At 44.0% G+C, this 20,383-nt stretch overlaps 1 protein-coding gene across 1 annotated transcript in view; it reads right to left on the reverse strand.

Annotated features, from left to right (window-relative positions):
- LPCAT1 (lysophosphatidylcholine acyltransferase 1) overlaps positions 1-20,383 on the reverse strand; it is a 175,659-nt gene that overhangs the window by 43,318 nt on the left and 111,958 nt on the right. The window contains exon 6 of the mRNA XM_075316508.1: positions 8,509-8,567. Within this exon, the coding sequence (XP_075172623.1) occupies positions 8,509-8,567 (59 nt within the window). The remainder of the gene's footprint in view (positions 1-8,508; positions 8,568-20,383) is intronic.

Consider the following 20,383-nt stretch of genomic DNA (forward strand, 5'->3'; position numbering starts at 1 on the left):
TCTTAATTTAGGTTATAAGTGAGATCTTTTACGGTTATTCTGCCTGTGATGATAAGGGGATGTCTACTGAGAAGTCATCTCTACAAAATAGAAAAAAAAACTTGAAAGATATCAGCATTTATTTTTTACATAGTATCAAAAAGTGAACAGAAAAATAAAAAAAAAAATCTAAAAACAACACTTTTTATTTACAATAATAGGTAGTTTCTTATGACATATGCCTTTTAAGCTAAAGTATCATCGATAATGGGAAAAGAGCATAAATAGTTTTGCAATTTATTTTGTGTAGAAATTCTGCAGCGTCAAAAACTGAACAAATGCAGATTGTGGGAACATAGCCCTACTGTCATACATCACCTCCTCAGATCCCGGAACAAGCATTATACAGTAAATTTTGCCATAAATCCACTGGTAAAATGGCATACCCAGAACGGTAAATTATCTCCAGAGAAAGATGAATACAGGGCTTGTATATTTCTGGCAGTCCCGTAGACAATGAATGATGGGGGGTAAAGCATCCTGGGATTCAGAGCCCTGTTCGCAGTATCGAGGAGATTGAGACCCCAAGAGACAAGAAGAACATCTATTATCATATGGATAGGGGATAACTTTGGATCCAAAGAAATCCTTTCATATTTTATTTTAAAGGTTTAAAACACGTGATATTTTCACCTATTATCCTTAAATCTCATTTTAATTGGTAATTTCTTTTAAAATTCTCTGCACTTGTTATTTTATGCTACATTTGTAAAAAGGAGATTTTCCGAACACTCAAATTTAAGGTAGCTCCATGTAGCAACTCCACATTCCCATGTGCAAAAATCCTGGGTTTTTTTGCAGGCGTTCACACCAAAATATGCAAGAATAATCTGCTCTCCTTAATGCGTTTTCCCCTTTCTTATGCATTTTTGGTGGAACAGCAGGTTTTTTTAACACTTTTTTTATGCAGAAACGCTGGGATTTTGCACTTAAAACCACAGTTGAGTTTTTATCTGTGCAATAAATGCAAAGTTTAAAGGGAACTGGTCATGTAAAAAAACAAGCAACCTGCAGATATGAGGTGAATAGCTTTTGACGCCGCATGTCCGCCACGTTGAGAGCCCCGCTGCTGGGAGGAAATGAACTGTATTCCTTTCAGCAGCCTTGGGTTTTCAGTCATAGGGGAGGGCCAGCACGATTTCAGTCACAGCTCTATGCATATGACTGTCACCACACTCGGTACTGTGACAGCCGGCTCAGCAATGCATCAATACAGGGGACAAGGATAGGCAATCAATAATGCCCATTCTTGACCCCATCCAGTAGTAATGTGCCCATCCTGTAGTAATGTGTCCTATCATTCTCCGCTTTTAGCAATCTGCCCATGCAGGTCCCCTTGTAGTAATGTCCCATTCTGGTCCCCTATTGTGCTGTTCTTCACATACACACACAAAAAAAAACCCCAAAACACACCATTCTTCTCACGTGTCCCCCGTTCCTTCGGCTGCCTCTTCTCTACTTCTTGCCCGTGCACTGTGCGCACAGAGTCAAACTCTCTCTGTACAACTTTTCCAATGCAGCCGTCCGCCAATCAGAGGCAAGGCTTGCATCGAATTGGCCGGCAGCATCCAATAGAGGAATAGTTGTGTACAGAAAGTTTGACTCTGCGTGCGCAGTGGTGGCAAAACGTTCAACAGAAATAAAGCGATGACGGCTGCGGCCCATGCACCGGCTGCAATAGTCAACGAGGGCACCGGCCTGCAGGCCGCAAAAAACAGCCAAGGGTCGCATGTTTGAGACCTCTGTCTTAGACCCATGTAAAGGGAACAAAGAAAATGTGTCGCCCTCAGACCTTTTTTTTTGCAGGGCATACCATTTCATTATTGTATGGGATATTTAAGGATGACCTGACTACCAAGGAACACTCCCCATCCTTCTTTGAGAAATGGGAGAGGGACTTGGAAAGACTTCTTTAACCAGAGGAATGCTCCAAAATACTTTTTCTCACTCAAGTCTTTGCTTTGCTCTATGGAGGAAAAGGAATTTAAAAAGTCTTATCAAGATGGTATAGATGACCATTAGTAATTCACTCTATTTTCCTCATCCCTCGGACAATGGTTGGCGATGTGTAAAAGAGACAAGTTCTTCTGCACACATAGGGTGGTTATGCCCGCCTATAAGGCACTTTTGGAAAGCAGTGATTGATTTAATAAGTCTTCTAGAAACAAGGTGCAACATTCTATGGCATCAGCCCTCGTGTCCTTAAGCAACATCCCTATCTCTGATAATAAAAGGGATTTGCATAGATGCTTCCAATCTGTGGCTAGGAGGTTGATTCCCAGGTATTGGAAGCAGAAAAACCTCCGACATGTGCGGAATTTGTGGCGGAACTCAATGATACCCTTAGAATGGAAAAATTATTCGGGAAAATAGCTGGTACAACAGACAAGGTTCTCGACACTTGAGCAACCTAGATTATACTTAGATACTCTCCGGACCTAGCTACTTGGCTTTGCCATGCATAAACACCCTCCATATTACATAATTTTGCATCTGCGGGTATTGGGCCCAGAGATACAAATTTGGTTATGAAATGTTTACATCATATTCACGCACTCAATCTACATCTCCTGCAAAAATGCATCAAAACCACATGCGGTATGATGTTTTGCCAGGTGGTGTAGATAGACTGCAGGAATATGGTATAAAAATTTCAGCACCGAATCTGCATCTCTTGGCCAAAAAAGCAAGAAAAAAAAACCAAAACAAGAACACTTTTCTACCAGGAGATGCACGTCTGTGAACCTGAGTTTACTGAGGTCTCCTGAGGTCAGGTTGCCTGCGGTCACAGATGGAGACTGTATGAACTTCCAGTTGTGACCGCAAATAACCTAAGTGACGTCACCGCTTATTGCTGTGGCTCATTTATTCTGTGCCTGAACCTCACAGCATTCGGTCATGTACCATGACCGCGCTATAACTTCAGATACATAGCAGAGCTGGAATCATTGTGGGACATTGTGTAGATTACGTCAGACCTGCAGGGGTGTTTTGGCGGTTAATAAATTAATGAAAGAAGGGGTTTTTTTGTATTTTATTTTTGAAATAAAGTATTTTTTGGTGTTTGTGTTTATTTACTTTTTCTTACAAATTATTACTGGGGGTGTCTCAGATGCCTCACATTACTAATCCAGGGCTTAGTGGCAGCTGTGGGTTGTTGTTAATCCCTTATTACCCCGATTGCCACTGCATCAGGGCAATTGGGAAGAACCAGGTACAGCAAATCTAATCAATCTAAAGGATGCAACAATCCTGGGCCGCTGCAGGCTGCTATTTTTAGACTGGGGGTGGCCCAATAAGCATGGGCCTACCCAGCCTGAGAATACCAGCTGTTGGGCTTTATCATGGCTGGGTATCAAAATTGTGGGGGGGGGGGGGGGGGGCAGACGCCTTTTTTTAAAATATTCATTTATTAAAAAAAAAAAAAAAGCTGCATGCGGGTCCTCCCATATTTTGGTACACTGGCAAGATAAGCGCACAGATGGGGTGATGCAGCCTGTAGCCATATGCTTTATCTGTGCTGGGCATAATATAGGGAGGAGCCTATGCCAAGTATTTTATTTATTTATTTTTATACTGCACGCATCTGACTGAAACCAATCACAGACATCAAGACGGCCAGTGGGCACGGAAAGAAGTGCATATGGATGAGCAATAAGCTTCATTCTTATTTTCTTTATTTTTAGTTTAGTTATTTATTTTTTTTAAATTTCCCAAGTGTCAGATCCGGATCAATACCCGGAATCCCGAGCCTGGGTCCGACACTCGGGTACCTTTGAAATCGCGTGGATCTTCTACAGTCCGGGTCCGCCAATCACTAATAAGGAGTTTTTCAGTTTTTTGTCATGCTAAATTGATTAAGTTGAACGAAACTAAAACTCTTGATTTACACATAAATCTCATATATTACTGTTGTGGCGCCCTGGACTAGCCAGGTCGTCACAGGTACTACAACACACACCCCCACCCTGAGACAGGCACATCAGCCAGACACAAAATCCTTGTTGCCTCCCTCCAGGGGCTGATGTCCACACCAGGTGGGGTGGAGCCAGGTGGTTGGCCGGCCCCACCCACTGAGGAGTTCATAGTCCTGAAGGCGGGAAAAGGAAGTCAGATCAGTTAGGGAAGTGCAAGTGAGAGGAGTGAAGTAGTAGTGGAGAAGTAAACTGACGGTGTCCGGGTGTGTGGCCCGGGCACTAAGAGCAAGGTTGGCAGACTGTGGTGGCCGTCTGCAGGAGAGGCGAATCAACGCGGAACCGTAGGACCGGGGACGGGCGGTGGCCCGCCGGTACCGAACCAGGGAGCGAAGTGAAGCCAGCACACACAGGCAGGGCCTGCAGACCCCGACCAGGCTTGGAGTCGCCATTAGAGGTCAAATCCGTCAGTGACCGGAACCCCAGGGGTTTCCTAACAGCAAAGACCCGATTGAAGGCAACTGTCCGACCAGCAAAAGGAAATACAGCTACCGCCACAGCTAGAGTTCCAAGGGCCAGAGCCTGCGGGCAAAAGGGCTCCTCCGGCACATATACACGCTGGGGAGCGGGTTACCGGTGGGAATCCATCAGGACCGAACATACACAAAGGTGCAGGGAAAGGCAGCCACCACCAACCGTCCGGGAGAAGTCACAGCAGCCGGCTGCGGGACCCGTCCATCCAGCCGTTTGGTTTACCAGAGACTGTGTGTACATTTGTGGCTGAGTGAGTACAACCGTGCCGTCCGGCACCACGCTGTGCAGTCCAGGCGGCCCTGCACCTTGCCAACCCTAGCTCCCCGTCACCTCACCGGGCCCCGGGACCACCAACCCCTACCCACGGAGGGGGGAAACAACATCCCAGCCTCTCCCTACCATCGCTCCCGGGATCCCCGTCACCAGCAGCGGTGGTGTCCAACCTCACCACAACCCGTGGGTGGCATCACGGACCAAATCCCCAAATCAAACTACCCCCCTTTCACTCACGGGCGAGGAGCGCCACTCGAGTCCCCGAATCCGGCCCACCGCTCGAGCCACCGAGCAGCCATCGCAGCAGCGCCGGACCCGAGCGTTAGCGAGCGCAGCGCAGCGGCGTCCTTCCCCGCCCGCGACACTGTAACAATAAACAGTAAGGTCTAACCAAGTAAATCAGCAGGTAATAAGCAGCATTATTTTGTAAATATTATGCTTGCTTATATAGCACCATCACACACAGCAGCGCTTTACAGACGTTTCATCATTGTCCCCATTGGGACTCATATATATATACATGCGTGAGCATATCCACATGGAAAAATAGGGAGGGGGGGGCATACCAATTCTTGTAGATTGTGTCCAGGGGGAAATAAATGCAGGACCCAAGTGCTGCAAAGCAACAGTACAATCCATGGAGGCATCATGCTTAGGACTTGCATACAAGCTCTGGGCTAGCACTTAATCTCTGACAGCGAGAGCCCGTGCTATAGATTAGATCCTGGAAAAGGAGCCATCTAACAGGATTTGTGTGTGTGGGAAATAAACACTTTGACAGATCTCTAACATTGGGCATACAGGCAGTGTGTTAGCTTACAAAGCAAATATCAGAAAAAAATGGCTTGAGCTTCATGGGCTTACACACAATGGCCAGAAAAGAAGGAGTTAAACCCATGGTAATAGGAGCTGGGCTCTAGGGAAAGGCTTGCTCTCTGCTCTTTGTAATGCATCTTGTTTACCAAACAGCTACAGTCAGGGGATTTTACACCGTCCCATAAGCCAAGATGACTTCTCTATTTATTTCTCAAGTCAAACAGTGATTCAGAGACCGCGGGGATTTCTTCCAGTTGTCCGTCCCGCCCAGATGGTGCAAACGTAATCTAGTCACACAACATGGGCATCACCCGCTGCACGTGGAGCTTTCTATTAACTTTATACAGAAGGAATATTCCGCCTAAGAATGCAGAGTAATTCACAAGCAGCAGCGACTGACGACAGTGCAGAGAACAGTCACATCAGGAGAGGGGGGAACGGAAATATGTGATGGAATGGAGCTCAGGGGGTCAGATCATTAACACTTAATTGCCCATAGGACTGAAGAGGTAGAATATAACAAAAGCTGCACTCACACAGGCGTATATTCTGATATGTGAGAGAATCGGGCCAAGTATGCAAATAAGGCCAGGGCCACATGGGGACCAAGGCTGCTTTCACACATCCGGTTTTTGCTGTGCGGCACAATCCGGCAACCGTTTTTTTTTTTTTGCTGCCGGTTGCGTTTTTTCCGCATAGACTTTCATTAGTGCCGAATTGTGACGCATGGCCTTGCGTTCGGTCCGGTTTTTGCCGGATGCGGCATATTTAGCCGATGCGGCGGCCGGATGGAACGTTGCCTGGCACGTTTTTTTGTCCAGTAAAAAAAAAAAACGCATCGAGCCGCATCTAGCCGATGCGGCACTTTTTCCAATGCATGCCTATGGATGCCGGATGCGGCACAATGCGGCAAAAACCACATCCGGCCGCCGCATGCGTTTTTTTTTTGCACTGCACATGCTCAGTAGCGTGCTGCAACCGGCAAAAACCGGACGGGCCGCAATTAAAAGCATATGCAACAGATCCGTTTTTTTCGCCGCATCCGTTGCATAGGTTTTAGAGCCGGATTTAGCCGCACTGCAAAAACCGGATGTGTGAAAGCAGCCTTATGCGATCCTCGCATGACACTCTGCTCACGCTGGTAGCACAGCGGGAGCCGAGTGTTATGCAATTGTCACTGCGACTGAGTCCGATCGTGCGATCAGACCACAGCTGCGGGGGGGCGGGCCGGCTCTGAGAAGGGGTGGGACAGCGCGGAGGAGGGACGGACCAGCGCTGAGGAGGGGAGGGATTTATCCCGCTCTCTCCTCTGTAGCCAGGTATTGCCATTCTCGCCCTGCACTCGCGTTACACCGGTATACTGCAAGTGCAGTGCGATTTTTCTCTTGCCCCATAGACTTGAATGGGTACGAGAGAAACAAGGATCGCATTGCACCTGCAGCATGCTGTGACTTTTTTCAGTCTGATTAGGGCTGAGAAAATTATCGCTCATGGGTGCTGGGACAGAGTAATATTGGTCCGGGTGGAATGGGATGTTTTATCGCATTCCACTCGCTCCGATTTTCATGCCGTCTGGCTTAGGCCTTACACTCGGCTCAAAGTGCTCCAATCCTGAGCCAAGTGTCACTGTTCTGTGATCAGAATCTCTCGTATGTGAGAATCAGGTGCGGAGAATAAACTTAATTTCTCCATCTTCTCCATTGTCTGTCTCAGCGTATATCAGAGTGCAGCCAATGTTTTGCACGCACCCATAGACTTGAATGGGTGTGTACCGGCCAATCGCAGCATGTAGCCATTTTTTCTCTCAAGAGAAATTTTATGCTGCAGATCTGAAAAATGCACGCAGGTAAGATTACACAGCGTAAAAAAGAAGACAGTGAGCTGGAGAGTTTATTAAACCCCATCTACTTTGCTGGAACGTCTTTGATGCAGCCAAAACATGTCAAAAACTCAACAGAAGTGCATTGTGGGCACATAGCCTTATACCCTATCCTCCCCAGGTCCACATCTGCCTCTTTGCCGCTGCTCCATTCGTTGTTAACAGGCTGCAGCTGTGATGTCATGACTACAGAGCACAGACCACTGCAGCCAAACACTGGCTCAGCAGCTCGTACAGCCTACCTACCAAAATATGAAATACGTTAACCTGATTGGTAAACACTAATGAGATAAAAAAAAATGCCAAAATTGCAGGTTTTGGGTCACTGTGACACTGTAAATAATGCTGTAAGAAGCAATCAAAATGTCATGTGTATCCTAAAATGGCAGAAACTACGATGCCTTGCCACACAAAAAAAAAACAAAAACAAAACATCACAGAGCTCCATCAACCAAAAATGGAAACATTCGTACCCCTCAAAAAGCAACACAATTATTTTTTTTTTTTTTTAGTTTCTTCACCATGAACATAATTTAAAAAAATAAATAAAAAAAAAACCAAAACTATACAGATTTGGTATTGCCATAATCATACTGACCAGGAGACTTCTGCTGCCAGGTTATTTTTACCACACAATGTGTGTTGTAATACAATTCCCCTCCCTCCCAAGAAAATTCAGAAATGAGGGGGGAAATGGCACCCCACAATTGGAATTTCAATTTCCATGTTTTGCAGTACAATATGTACTGCACAAAAAAAACAAATAAAAAAAAAAACAAGTACATTACATCTATGTGGACAGAAAAATGGACAGAAGAATAAAAAAAACAAATAACATTGATGACGCTTGGAAGAGGGGGAAGAAGAAACAAAAATGCAAAAATGGAAATTGGCCATGTCAGGAAGAGGTTAATATATTTTGTGTGTTTTATGGAAACATGTATACTGTACACAAGTTATGCTTTTGACATTTTTTCTTTGTTATTCACTGCCAGCATTATTTAGATACCTGAAAAAAAAATACATCATGGTACAAGAAGGAAAATGACCTACCATTTTGTTGGGGTACCTCAAAACTACTGGTTGTACAGGGACACCGGGAATAAATGCACCTGAGAAAGGAGAAAAAAACAGATACAGTCTGTATTGGCATCTAAATGTACAAGACATATTTACAATTACATAATACAAATCTAAATACGTAAAATTAAATTATTATGGTCGTATCCAGAGGAGTAAAGCTTTTGTTCTTTGTCCTTTTAGATAAATAGGGAACCCCAGAACTACCCTGGAAATAAGAGTCCTGAAGACTTGAAAAGCTGACTGTTCAGAGCGCAGCTCTGCGTGGTGCAGTACAAGGCAGAATGGACTATTAAGCAGTATACCATCGCAAAGCTGCATTAAGAATCCTTTATTGGCAAAAAATTTACAGTAAATGTGCCTTTTGGCCATTAAGAGATATTGAGAAAAATATTCTTGACATACAGTGCAAATATGATATATTCATGAAGAAATAGTGCCGCACCGCTAAGGATGGTGTCTGCACTTATAAACAGTGGTAAGTCACTACTGAGAGAAAAAGTGTAGGCAGAATCAAGGGTCACAGCTTGGTATGACCGCTCTTCTATCCAACTCCATCAGCTATGATCTAGGACCTCAGTTCTGGTAGATAATCCACAATGGCCGGAGTCCTATTCATCTCGACTATCACATTAAAGCAATACCCCTACTGATATACTGTAGGTTACAGCTTGGCGTTTCTTAACCTTTGGAAAGTATTCACTTTTTTACCCCTTGCATTCTAAAAAGGCAGGCCTCCTTCATCCAAAGAACACATCAAGTCAAAGAAATTAATCTGAAGTATCACTTTGGAGCAAGATATTTGATTTTATAAAGAAGATTAGTCATGACGCAGGTCTCGGGTCTACTTGGCGAAGCTCAGCTTATCTACTCAGCATTTTCAGGACTGGAAATATAAAGGAGTCAGACTTCATATACACTGTGGGAATGGTGCACTCAGATGGGCCTACTAATTGTGACCCTCATCCATATCAAAGAATTTAAATAAAAGGGTCAGATGAAGCACAAACATGAAGGAATAAGAATCCCAATGTAGAAGGAAAAGGTGGCAATGGTTTATACAACATAGTTAACCAAAAATCTCCATGCCAAAACAATAAATAAGGTCTGTTCAATAGAAGTGCAAAAACAGAAAACAAAATATGCAATTGTGATATTGTAGGGTCATATACATAATATTGAAACCATAAAATTTGAGTATTTTGAACTCCAAAAACTAAATGTGGAGCACTCAGGCCTCTAGGCTTCAAAAAAAAAAAAAAAAAATACATAAATATAGCCTAAATGATTCTCACTTGTGTGGCTTAAAGTTTGTTACTGCTTTCCTCTAAGACCAAAGAGGTGGTCGATAGAAAGTTGGCAAAGTAATCTTGTGTTTCACAGACTAAAAATTACTACTGTAATGCCAAAATAGGTAAATAGTTGGTACGCTGTAAAATGTAAAAAAAAAAAAAAACAAGAATGCAATGATTTGGATCTCTCTTAGGCTATGTGCGCACTAGGCCGTTTTACCCGCGGATTTGCTGCGGAAATTTCTTGAGAAAGGTTTGAAATCTTTCTGCAGACATTTCCCAGCAAAACCTATGGGAACAAAAAATAGCTGTGCGCACACTGCGGATTTTTCTCAAGAAACTTTCTTGAGAAAATGAGTATGTCCATTATTTTCGCAGGTACCTGCGGTATACCCCCGGAATTTCACTCCATTCACTGTAATGTAATCGCGAAATTCCGGGGGTATACCGCAGGTAGCAAATGATGTGCGGTATACCCCCGGTATAGCCGCGATTTACCTGCGGTAATGCTCATTGCTGCCTGCGGTTTTGCAGGAAGCGATGTCATTATGCCAGGAAGAGGAGGCGGAGCAGAGTAAACACACGTCACACTCCCTGGACGCCGCACAGAAGCGCTTCCGTGTGACGTCCGGCGGGTGCCCGTGCAGTCTGTGTCCCGCTGCAGCCCCGCCGCTGCACGCACAGCAGTGTCAGTGTCTGCCCGCAGTGCGTCAGTGTCTGCCCGCAGTATCAGCAGCGTGTCACCCTGCAGCGCAGGCAGACACTGACACACAGCAGTGCGTGCAGCCGAGGGGATGCAGAGCGCTGCTGTCAGGAGGTGAGATGAGATTGTTACCTGCTGTGACGATCTCCTGCCTCCTGACGTCACCGCGGTCACGGCTGTCTATGCCCGTCTCGCGAGCGGCCCGAGACTGTCACTAGCGGTGACGTCACAGGCTCTCGCGATACTGCTGACAACGCGGCGGGCATAGAAAGCAGTGACAGCGCTGATGGCAGGACTGCAGGAGATCATCACAGCAGGTAATGATCTCATCTATCCTCCTGACAGCAGCGCTCGTCATCCCCTGCAGTGACCTGGGCTATTGATGTTAGCTCAGGTCACTGCATTGCTCTCCCAGCCAATGGGGAACATTCTGTTCTTCATTGAATGGGACAGGGACTATGGTATGGATCGCCGTGGGACACCCCCTTATTGGATTACGACGGACGTTGAATTGATTGTTCTTTTCAATAAATTGGTGAAAGAGGCTATGTGGGGAGTGTTTTTTCAAATAAAACTTTTTTTGTTGTCTATTTTTTATTTCTTACTGACTGGGTTGGTGATGTCGGGTATCTGATACACGCGTGACATCACGAACCCCAGGGCTTGAAGCCAGGTGACATTACACATCTGGCATCAACCCCATATATTACCTCATTTGCCAACACACCAGGGCAACGGGATGAGTTCGGGCGAAGCGCCAGGATTGGCAGTGGATGCGCCACTTCTGGGGCGGCTGCTGCTGCTATTTTTAGACTGGGGAGTGTCCAATAACAATGGACCTCCCTAGTCTGAGGATATCAGACCACAGCTGTCCGCTTTACCTTGGATGGTGATCCAATTTGGGGGGGACCCCATGTTTTTTGTTTTAAATTATTTATTTATTGTAAAATAACAGCGTGGGGTGCCCTCTGTTTTGGATTACCAGCCAAGGTGAAGCTGCCAGCGGTGGTCTGCAGGCTGTAGCCGTCTGCTTTACCCTAGCTGGCTACAAAATATGGGGGGACCTCACGTGTTTTTTTTTTTTAATTATTTATTTATTTTATGGCTAAATACAAGGCTAGGCACCCTTTAGTGTCACATGAAAGTCACTAAAGGGTGCCAGGTTAGAATATGCAGGGGGGTGGGACATTATATAGGTCTTTCTCATCTATGTATCTATTATCTATCTATCTATTCATCTATCCATCTTTCCCTCTATCCATTATCTGTCTATTGATTATCTATTATCTATATTATTTATTGCAGTAGTTACAGCATAAAAAAACGCAGGGACCAACCTGCGGAAAAACCGCGTCAAAACCGCGGTTAAACCGCGGCAAATCCGCGGCAAAAACGCATGCGTTTTTCCCGCGGATTTGGTGCGTTTTTTTAACGCAGGTGCGGTAATCTTCAACTCCCAGAAGTTTCTCAAGAAATTTTCTTGAGAAAAATCACTTTTCTAGTGCGCACATAGCCTTATAGTGATATTTTATTCACAGCAGAACATAGAACACAGATCAGAAGCTAAAAGTTAGACATTTTTCCATTTAATTTGAAACAAATATTAACTAATTTAGAAACTGATGGCAGTAACACGCCTCACAAAGTTGTGTCGGTCTTAACAAAATGCTTTGAAAAGTACTAATGATAAGCCACTGGAAGGGCAAATCTAGAGAACACTAAAGAGGCAGAGTCTCCCAGAAGCAGAGATGGTCAGAGGTTCACCAATCTGAACAACTGTGTATAAAGAAAAAAAAAAAAAGGAGGTGGAACAATTTCAGATAAAATATTCTTCAATGTGCAATTGCAATAATGTTGAATACCCCACCATCTACAGTTATGGCCAAAAATGTTGAGACTAACACAAAGTATGGTTTTGCCAAAGTTTACGGCTTCAGTTTTTAGGTTGGCAAATTGCCTTAAATCTTAAAGGTCAAGAAGTATGATTAGAAGAATTGCAAATAATTGCAAAGACTTTCAATTTTCAGTCCTGTTACAAAATGACATACTTACATAATTTCACTGATCTTTTTGTAAACTTAGGAAAAAGTATTCTAAACCACAAGGCATATGATAAAATTCAATTGAATTAGAGAGTCATAAGAGCAGACTATTTGCTTTAAAAAGGCGCTAGCGATTGAAATATTCTGTTAACCATAGTTAACGCCAAGAAAACAATTACATCAACAGGTCTTTACAGGCAAAGACATTGCTGCTTGTAAGATTGCCCCTAAAATCAACCATTTATAGAATCATCAGGAACTTCAAAGAGAGGTGCAATTGCAGTGAAGAATCTTCAGGGCACCGAAGAAGTCCAGTAAGTGCCAGGACGGTCTCCTAAAGAGGAGTCAGATATGGGACTGGCTCAACAATAGTGCAAAATAGCAGTAGACAAGTGTCAGTGCATGTGCACACACCAGGAGATGAAGCGTTTGGAGGTCAAACAGGTGTCACGAAGAGCAGCGAAGAAGCCACTTATCTCCAAAAAAAAACATTAAGGACAGATTGCCTGTTTCCAGGAAGTACATGGTTTGGACTGCAGATGACTGGGGTAAAGTCATTTGTTCTCATAAAGCCCCCAGACTGTTTAGAACATCTAGAAAATGATTGACTGGAGAAGAAAAGGTGAGAGCTACTATAGGTACTTTGTCATACCAACAGTAAAGTCTCCAGAGACCATTAATGTCTGGAGGATTTCATCCAAAGAAATGGGCGCAGTTACAATTTGCCTAAGAACCGTGTCATGAATAAAGAATAGTATCTAAACATCCTCCAACAGCAACTGTTCCAAACTATCCAGGAGCAATGCTTTTTCGGAGCATGATGTATTGCAACATGGTGTTCCAAAACAGGTTATAAAGTGGCTTGGTCAACAAAACATTGAAACTTTGGGTCCTTGGCCTGTAAACTGCCTAAATCTCAATCCCATTGAGAATCTGTGGTCAATCCTTAGAAAGCCAATGGCCAAACAAAAACACCAACTACGATAAACTCCAAGCACTGATTAGGCAAGACTAGGTTGCATTCAATCAAGATTTGATATCCAGCATGTCACAGCGAATTACAAGAGTCTTGAAATACTAGTCACCACGGTAAATATTGATTCTTTGCATAAACTTGATGCATTTGTCAATAAAAGTTTAAAAAAAACTTATGAAGCAAGCGCATTGATAATGAAACAATTGTACTCAAGTAACAATAGAACTATCTAAAATCACTTGAAGCAGCACACTTTGTGAAAACCAAAATTTGAGTCAGTCACTAAATTTCTAGCCAGGACTGTACAGTTCACACAACTAGCAAGAGTCAGATTTTTAAAAAATCCAGCTTGGCAAGGTACAAGGTATATTGTATGCTCGTGATCTACGGCTCAGGTGGTGCAGTTTACAAGCAAGCATGATTCAGTCATGCAAATCACTGCATAGGCTCAGAAATAGTTCCAGAATTCAGTGTCTGATCACAGTTCACCGTGCAATCCACAAATGTAAGTTAAAGCAAAGATTGTAGACTGTGCGCCCTCGCGGGCAGGGACCTCTAGTTCAGGGACGCTTTAAATAGTTACACCCACCGAGTGATAGGGCAGACTGAATTACAGCATTAAAACACCTATTGGTAGAAAGGCAATAAACAAACAAAGTGTTCAGAACCAGGACAGTGACCGCCCTTGACTGTGGCTCAGTGGAGAGGGAAATGGAGCAGAGCAGATCAAATATGAGGCATGACAGACACTATGTCCTGTGAGCTCAAGAGCAGAGGGACCATCTTGTGTATTGTCAGTGCATAGTTGAAAAATCCTGTATCTCTGAAGGTATTCGGTTGACTTAGTGCCCATGGCATGGGCAGCTGCCACCAATTTGTAAGAATTTTTTTTCAAATAAAAAAGAAAAATATATAACTTTCTCATTTTTAGGGGTGTTCTATGTTCTGATGGGAATAAAATTTGGAGATTTCCAAATCATTGCATTCTTGTATGTTTTACGTTTTTCACAGTAAACCAATTTTGGGGGAATTAGGGTTGTACTTTAAAACGAGGATTAAATCAAAAAGTGACCAGTTCTTGTTCTCAATCTGTAACAAAGTTTTGTTGTTGTTTTTTTTTTGTTTGTTTTTTAAATCCACCATACATAATTTCAGACATTTGGTCCTTTCGACTGACCACTTTTGACCTGATGGTAGGTCTTCTTTAAAGGGACATTTTTCTTCAAATATCTGATAAGCTTTCCCTACACGTTATTAGGGAATATTGATGTCCTTTTAACTGAAACATTTTATAAGCATGTAATGACTATCAGATATGTATTTCAAAAGATATTGTCCTATGTTTCTGCCCTTTCAATAGTAAATATTTATAAACTATCCACCGAAAAAGAGATAAATTGTGATCTCAGGAGAGCCCAACGATCATAAGACGGATGATCCAGAGCCCCTCTAATTTTCACTGCAAACTGGGGCAAGAAGTTTCAATGGAAAAGCGGTTTATTATCTTTTCTGCCGCCAATATAGGACAGAACAGATATATGTAGTAGAGTACACTAGCAACATAACGTCTACAGAATTTTTACTTTGTTTAGATTTTAACTTTGGTATAATTTCAAAAGATATAAAAGTCACGAATATGGCGCCTGGCATAAGCTTCTTATATAATTAATTACTTTCATGTTTTGTAACAATGGAAAACATCAAATAAATCACAGGCTTTATCGGAAACCAATCCCGCAGATTAACTGGTAGATTATTTACAGACTCCATTCAACAGTAGGTTTTTTTTCTCATCATCATTTTATTTTACTGGCCGGAATGACAGGCAGAAAAAATGCCAACATGGTAAAACTATTGTATCTATTTGTGCTGATGACTGTATTATTTCAACTAGGGGAAGCTGTAGATGCAACATCAGTTTAATTTAACCAAAAAAAGCGGTGATCACTTCTATTCATTCCAGATCTGTACTGCATTGTACAATACTTGCTATTTTTGCTATTTGTTTCAAAGAATATGAACATTTCCTACAACTCTGTTACATATCTGCAGAGGAGAAAACCACTTTAAAGGATCTGGCATGTCCAATTTTGGACAGCTTGATCATTTTGTTCTCTAAGAGATTACCAGTTGCTGCCAAACAGTTCTGGTAGAGGATCTCTTATAGAGAACATAGGAGCGCTTAGCGGAACTAGTATTCCCATGTATGGAAGAGACAGCAAAGATACAGTGCCTATTTTGCTACATTACAACCTGAGGGAGGTTTTCGGGGGCGGCGTGCCGGCGAGCTCCCATGCGCAGTGCTGGCTCCGCTATATAGACGACATTTTTGTCGTCTGGGGCGGAACCGGCCCTGAACTGGAGGACTTTGTGCGTCGGCTAAACTCCAACGACCGGAACATCTTTTTGACTCACCAGATCGGGCAGAGATCTATTGATTTCTTAGACATCAAGATATCCATAGAGCTGGGCGGAGCAGTATCTACTACCATCTTCCGTAAGTCCACCGCGGTTAATTCCCTCCTCCATGCCACTTCAGGTCACCCTAGGTCAACGGTGGATGCCATTCCTACTGGCCAATTTTTGCGGCTGCGTAGATTATGTTCCTCGGGTAATACCTTCGAGACTGAATCCAGTGATATGAGGGAGAGATTTATAAGCAGGGGGTATAGCAACAGATCCATCAAACGTGGGTACCAGAGGGCTAAGTCCTCTAATCGCGACCATATACTGTCAGGAAGAGCCTCTACAGTGCAGCCATCTGGTTGTGTGGCCAGGTTTATCTCCACCTACTGCCGGCAGTGGGAGCAGATAAGGGGGGTGCTTAATAAGCATTGGGCAATTTTGCAAACAGAACCCTCTCTTGAGGGGTACTTGCCCGATCACCCCATGATGACAGCGAGAAGAGGTAGGAGTCTTAAAGATATGTTGGTGCATAGCCACTATGTGGCAAAGACTCCACCTCTTTTCGGATGTGGCCCACAACGAGTTGGCTGCTACCCATGTGGTAGCTGTAGGGGATGTAAGAACATTGTTAGGGCCACCACTTTTTGTTCTGCTGATGGCCTGAGAGAGTACTCCATCCGAGTCTATATTTCTTGCAACACATCTGGCGTAATATATTACGCCACATGTGGATGTGACAAAATTTACGTCGGATTAACCTCTCGGGAACTTCGTATCCGTACGAGAGAACATGTACGTGATATTCTGGCCGCCAAAGAGGTTACTAACCCGGAGACCCTTAAGACTATCCCCCGTCACTTCAGGGAGGTTCACAATTGTGATCCAATCTCCCTGAAGGTTCGTGGGATTGACCGGGTGCATCTTGGTATCCGTGGTGGAGATTTGAAAAAACGTCTCGCACAGGTAGAGTGCCGATGGATTTTTACCCTCGGTACCATGTCCCCACGTGGACTTAATGAGCGTCTCACTTTTGCTCCTTTTTTGTAGTTCATTGACCGGTTCTGGTTGGCAATTGCCATCACTTCATCCGGTTCAATTGTAGTAGTCCGGAGGTGTGGACTGGAGAATTTTTTGTCCTCTGATGGTAGTTGCCACCCCTGGGTAATTATTTTATGAGTTTTAGACTTCGTATTAGTATTAATAGGATGATTGTTCCTTGGCGTGGTTCTGTTTCTCAATTTTAACAGTGCTGTTTGTTTTCCTTAGTTTTTGGTCCTACCCCTATCATGTCCTATGCCCCACAGTCTTTGGATATCTACGGTGGAAGATGTCGTTTTTCAAGTTATCTTGAGACATGGAGGTGTTCTTGATGCTGGATAGAAATTAAATACTTACATGTTCCATTTGAATGATGTAATGGATATATCTCTATTCATCCACAGATGTATTATATGTGTGACGTTTTATCCTTGTACATATATTTCTATGGTATATGCATGTATGTATAGTATCACACATACTATGTCTTTTTGCTGGGTATGTGGCTATGAATATGTGAAAGTGCCGGCTTCTCTTCTCTCCCTGTCTCTATAACGCATCTTTTGCTTTTCTTATATTCCACCTATATCCATCCAACCATGGTATATTGCGACTTCCTCTGTTGCCACACGTTCTTATTACTGACCATCCGCCTCTGTTCCACACTGTGGGCATCTATGCCCGATATATTAATGGACGGTTTGTCATCCCTTGGGTAGGCGGACTTACCCGATGACGTGTCAGAGGGAGGTCTTTACTTTCTGACGCGGCCGTTGCCGGCGTCCTTAGCAGCGGAGTTCCGGAAGTGCTGTGACGTCACAGGAAGTTTTCTTCCCTCCGGCTTCCGCTGCTGAGGACCCTGGGCGGCGCGTCTCGCAATACCCCGGTCTGTACGATTAACTTAATGAGGGGGCGTCTGTTCATTGGGGCCGGACCTCCTATATAAGATTCACATCTTGCACTATTTTTTATCGTCCCCCGACGAAGCACACGGAGCGAAACACGTGTTGGGACGTTTGGTCCCCACGTGTTACCCGGGCCCTCGGCGTCATATCCTCCTGGTAGGTTTGCTCGGCTTTTGCTAACAACTGGTTGTGCCATCTTGGCCATTTCTACTCTCTTTGAGCTGTGCCTGCCTGGTGTGATTTTACTATGGTATGTCTGCCGTTACTCAGTAGAGACTTGTTCTCCTGAATGAATGCTTGGGACACGTGGGGTTTTCCCCTTCAGCACTAATTCCCTTGGTCCTATGTTCATATATGTATGCCTATGTATTGTTTTTCCCCTACAGCCTCTATAATAAATATTTATATATATTTTCATAATATGGCTTGTGTGGGTATATTTGCTACTTGGCAAACTGAAAGACTCTTTTTTCTTGGTTATATTCATTTGTAGAGTTGTTGCCTTTATTCATCAAGTGGCCCTCTTTTGATTTATTACAACCTGTGTATAAATGTTTTTGTAATCTCGATTTGTGTGATGTATCAGCACTAAGTAGTCTTAAGGGAAGTGAAGTGAGAAAAATATAGACAAAAATTAAATTTATAGGATAAAATAAATAAAAATTGTCATGTGTATATGTATTCATCACTTTTCCTATGAAGCCCCTAATAGATTTCTGGTGCAAACAATTACTTTCACAATTCACGTTCTTAGTGACAGGAAAGCCACCTGTGGTGTGCAATCTAAAGGGGGCTTTACACGGTAGCGATATCGCTAGCAATTTCTAGCGATATCGAGCGTGTAAGTACCCGCCCCCGTCGCGCATGCGATTGTTTGTGATCGCTGCCGTAGCGAACATTATCGCTACGCAGCGTCACACATACTTACCTGGTCGGCGTCGTAAGTAGTCTTATACTAGGCATTGCCCCCACTAGCCAGATTCCTACTCCACACTGATGAGGGGCAAATACCCCGAAACGGCTGTCTGTGGATGGATACCATGTTTGGTATAGGTGGTCTCCTTGACTGGAGACTGCCCTTCCCGTGGTTGTTCCTTCCCGGTGAAAGACCTGGCTAGTTTCCTGCCAGCGTTGAGAAACACGTGATGGTGTCTCCGCGGCTTTCTTATTTGCATACTTCCCAGGGGGCAATGCTCTAGAATCACTGCGTTGAGAAACACGTGATGGTGTCTCCGCAGTGGATATGTTGATCTCCCTAAGGTCAACAATGCTTGCTTAAGTAGTCTTATACTAGGCATTGCCCCCACTAGCCAGATTCCTACTCCACACTGATGAGGGGCAAATACCCCGAAACGGCTGTCTGTGGATGGATACCATGTTTGGTATAGGTGGTCTCCTTGACTGGAGACTGCCCTTCCCGTGGTTGTTCCTTCCCGGTGAAAGACCTGGCTAGTTTCCTGCCAGCGTTGAGAAACACGTGATGGTGTCTCCGCGGCTTTCTTATTTGCATACTTCCCAGGGGGCAATGCTCTAGAATCACTGCGTTGAGAAACACGTGATGGTGTCTCCGCAGTGGATATGTTGATCTCCCTAAGGTCAACAATGCTTGCTTAAGGCGTCGTCGCTGTGACTGCCGAACAATCCCTCCTTCAAGGGGGAGGGACGTTCGGCATCACAGCGACGTCACCGCAACGTCACTAAGCGGCCGCCAATGAAAGTGGAGGGGTGGAGCAGAGCGATATGTAAACATCCCGGCCACCTCTTCCTTCTGCATTGCGGCTAGCGGCAGGTAAGGAGACGTTCCTCGCTCATGCGGTGTCACACATAGCGATGTGTGCTGCCGCAGGAGCGATGAACCACAACGCTAAACAACCCTTACCAATTTTTGAGTTTGGGACAACCTCTCCATGGTGAACGATTTTCACCATTTTTGAGGTCGCTTAAGGTCGCTGGTAAGTATTACACGCTGCGATATTGTTAATGATGCCGGATGTGCGTCACTAACAATGTGACCCCGACGATAAAACATTAACGATATCGTAGCGTGTAAAGCCCCCTTAAGTGTTCTGGGGTCTATCAGTATATACACACACCTTTTCTAAAAGGCCACAGAGGCTGCAACACCATTAAGCAAGAGGCACCACTAACCAAACACCACCAAGAAGACCAAGCAGATCTCCACAGATGTCAGAGACAAAGTTTTTGAGATGTAAAAGTCAGGGTTGGGTTCTAAAAAAAAAAAATCCCAATCTCTGATGATCCCCAGAGAACTATCAAGTCCATTATCATCAAATAAAAAAAAAAAAAAAAAAATATGGTGTAACAACAAACCTGCCAAGAGAGGGCCACCCAACAAAACTCTCAGCCTGGCCAAGGAGGCTATTAATCAGAGAGAATGCACAGACCCCAAAATGTAGCCCTGAAGGAGCTGCAGAGTTCACATGCAACGACTTGAGTATCTGTCCATACGACTACAATAAACCGTA

This window comes from Anomaloglossus baeobatrachus, chromosome 6, assembly GCF_048569485.1.
Source record: "Anomaloglossus baeobatrachus isolate aAnoBae1 chromosome 6, aAnoBae1.hap1, whole genome shotgun sequence".
Classification (NCBI taxonomy): Eukaryota; Metazoa; Chordata; class Amphibia; order Anura; family Aromobatidae; genus Anomaloglossus; species Anomaloglossus baeobatrachus.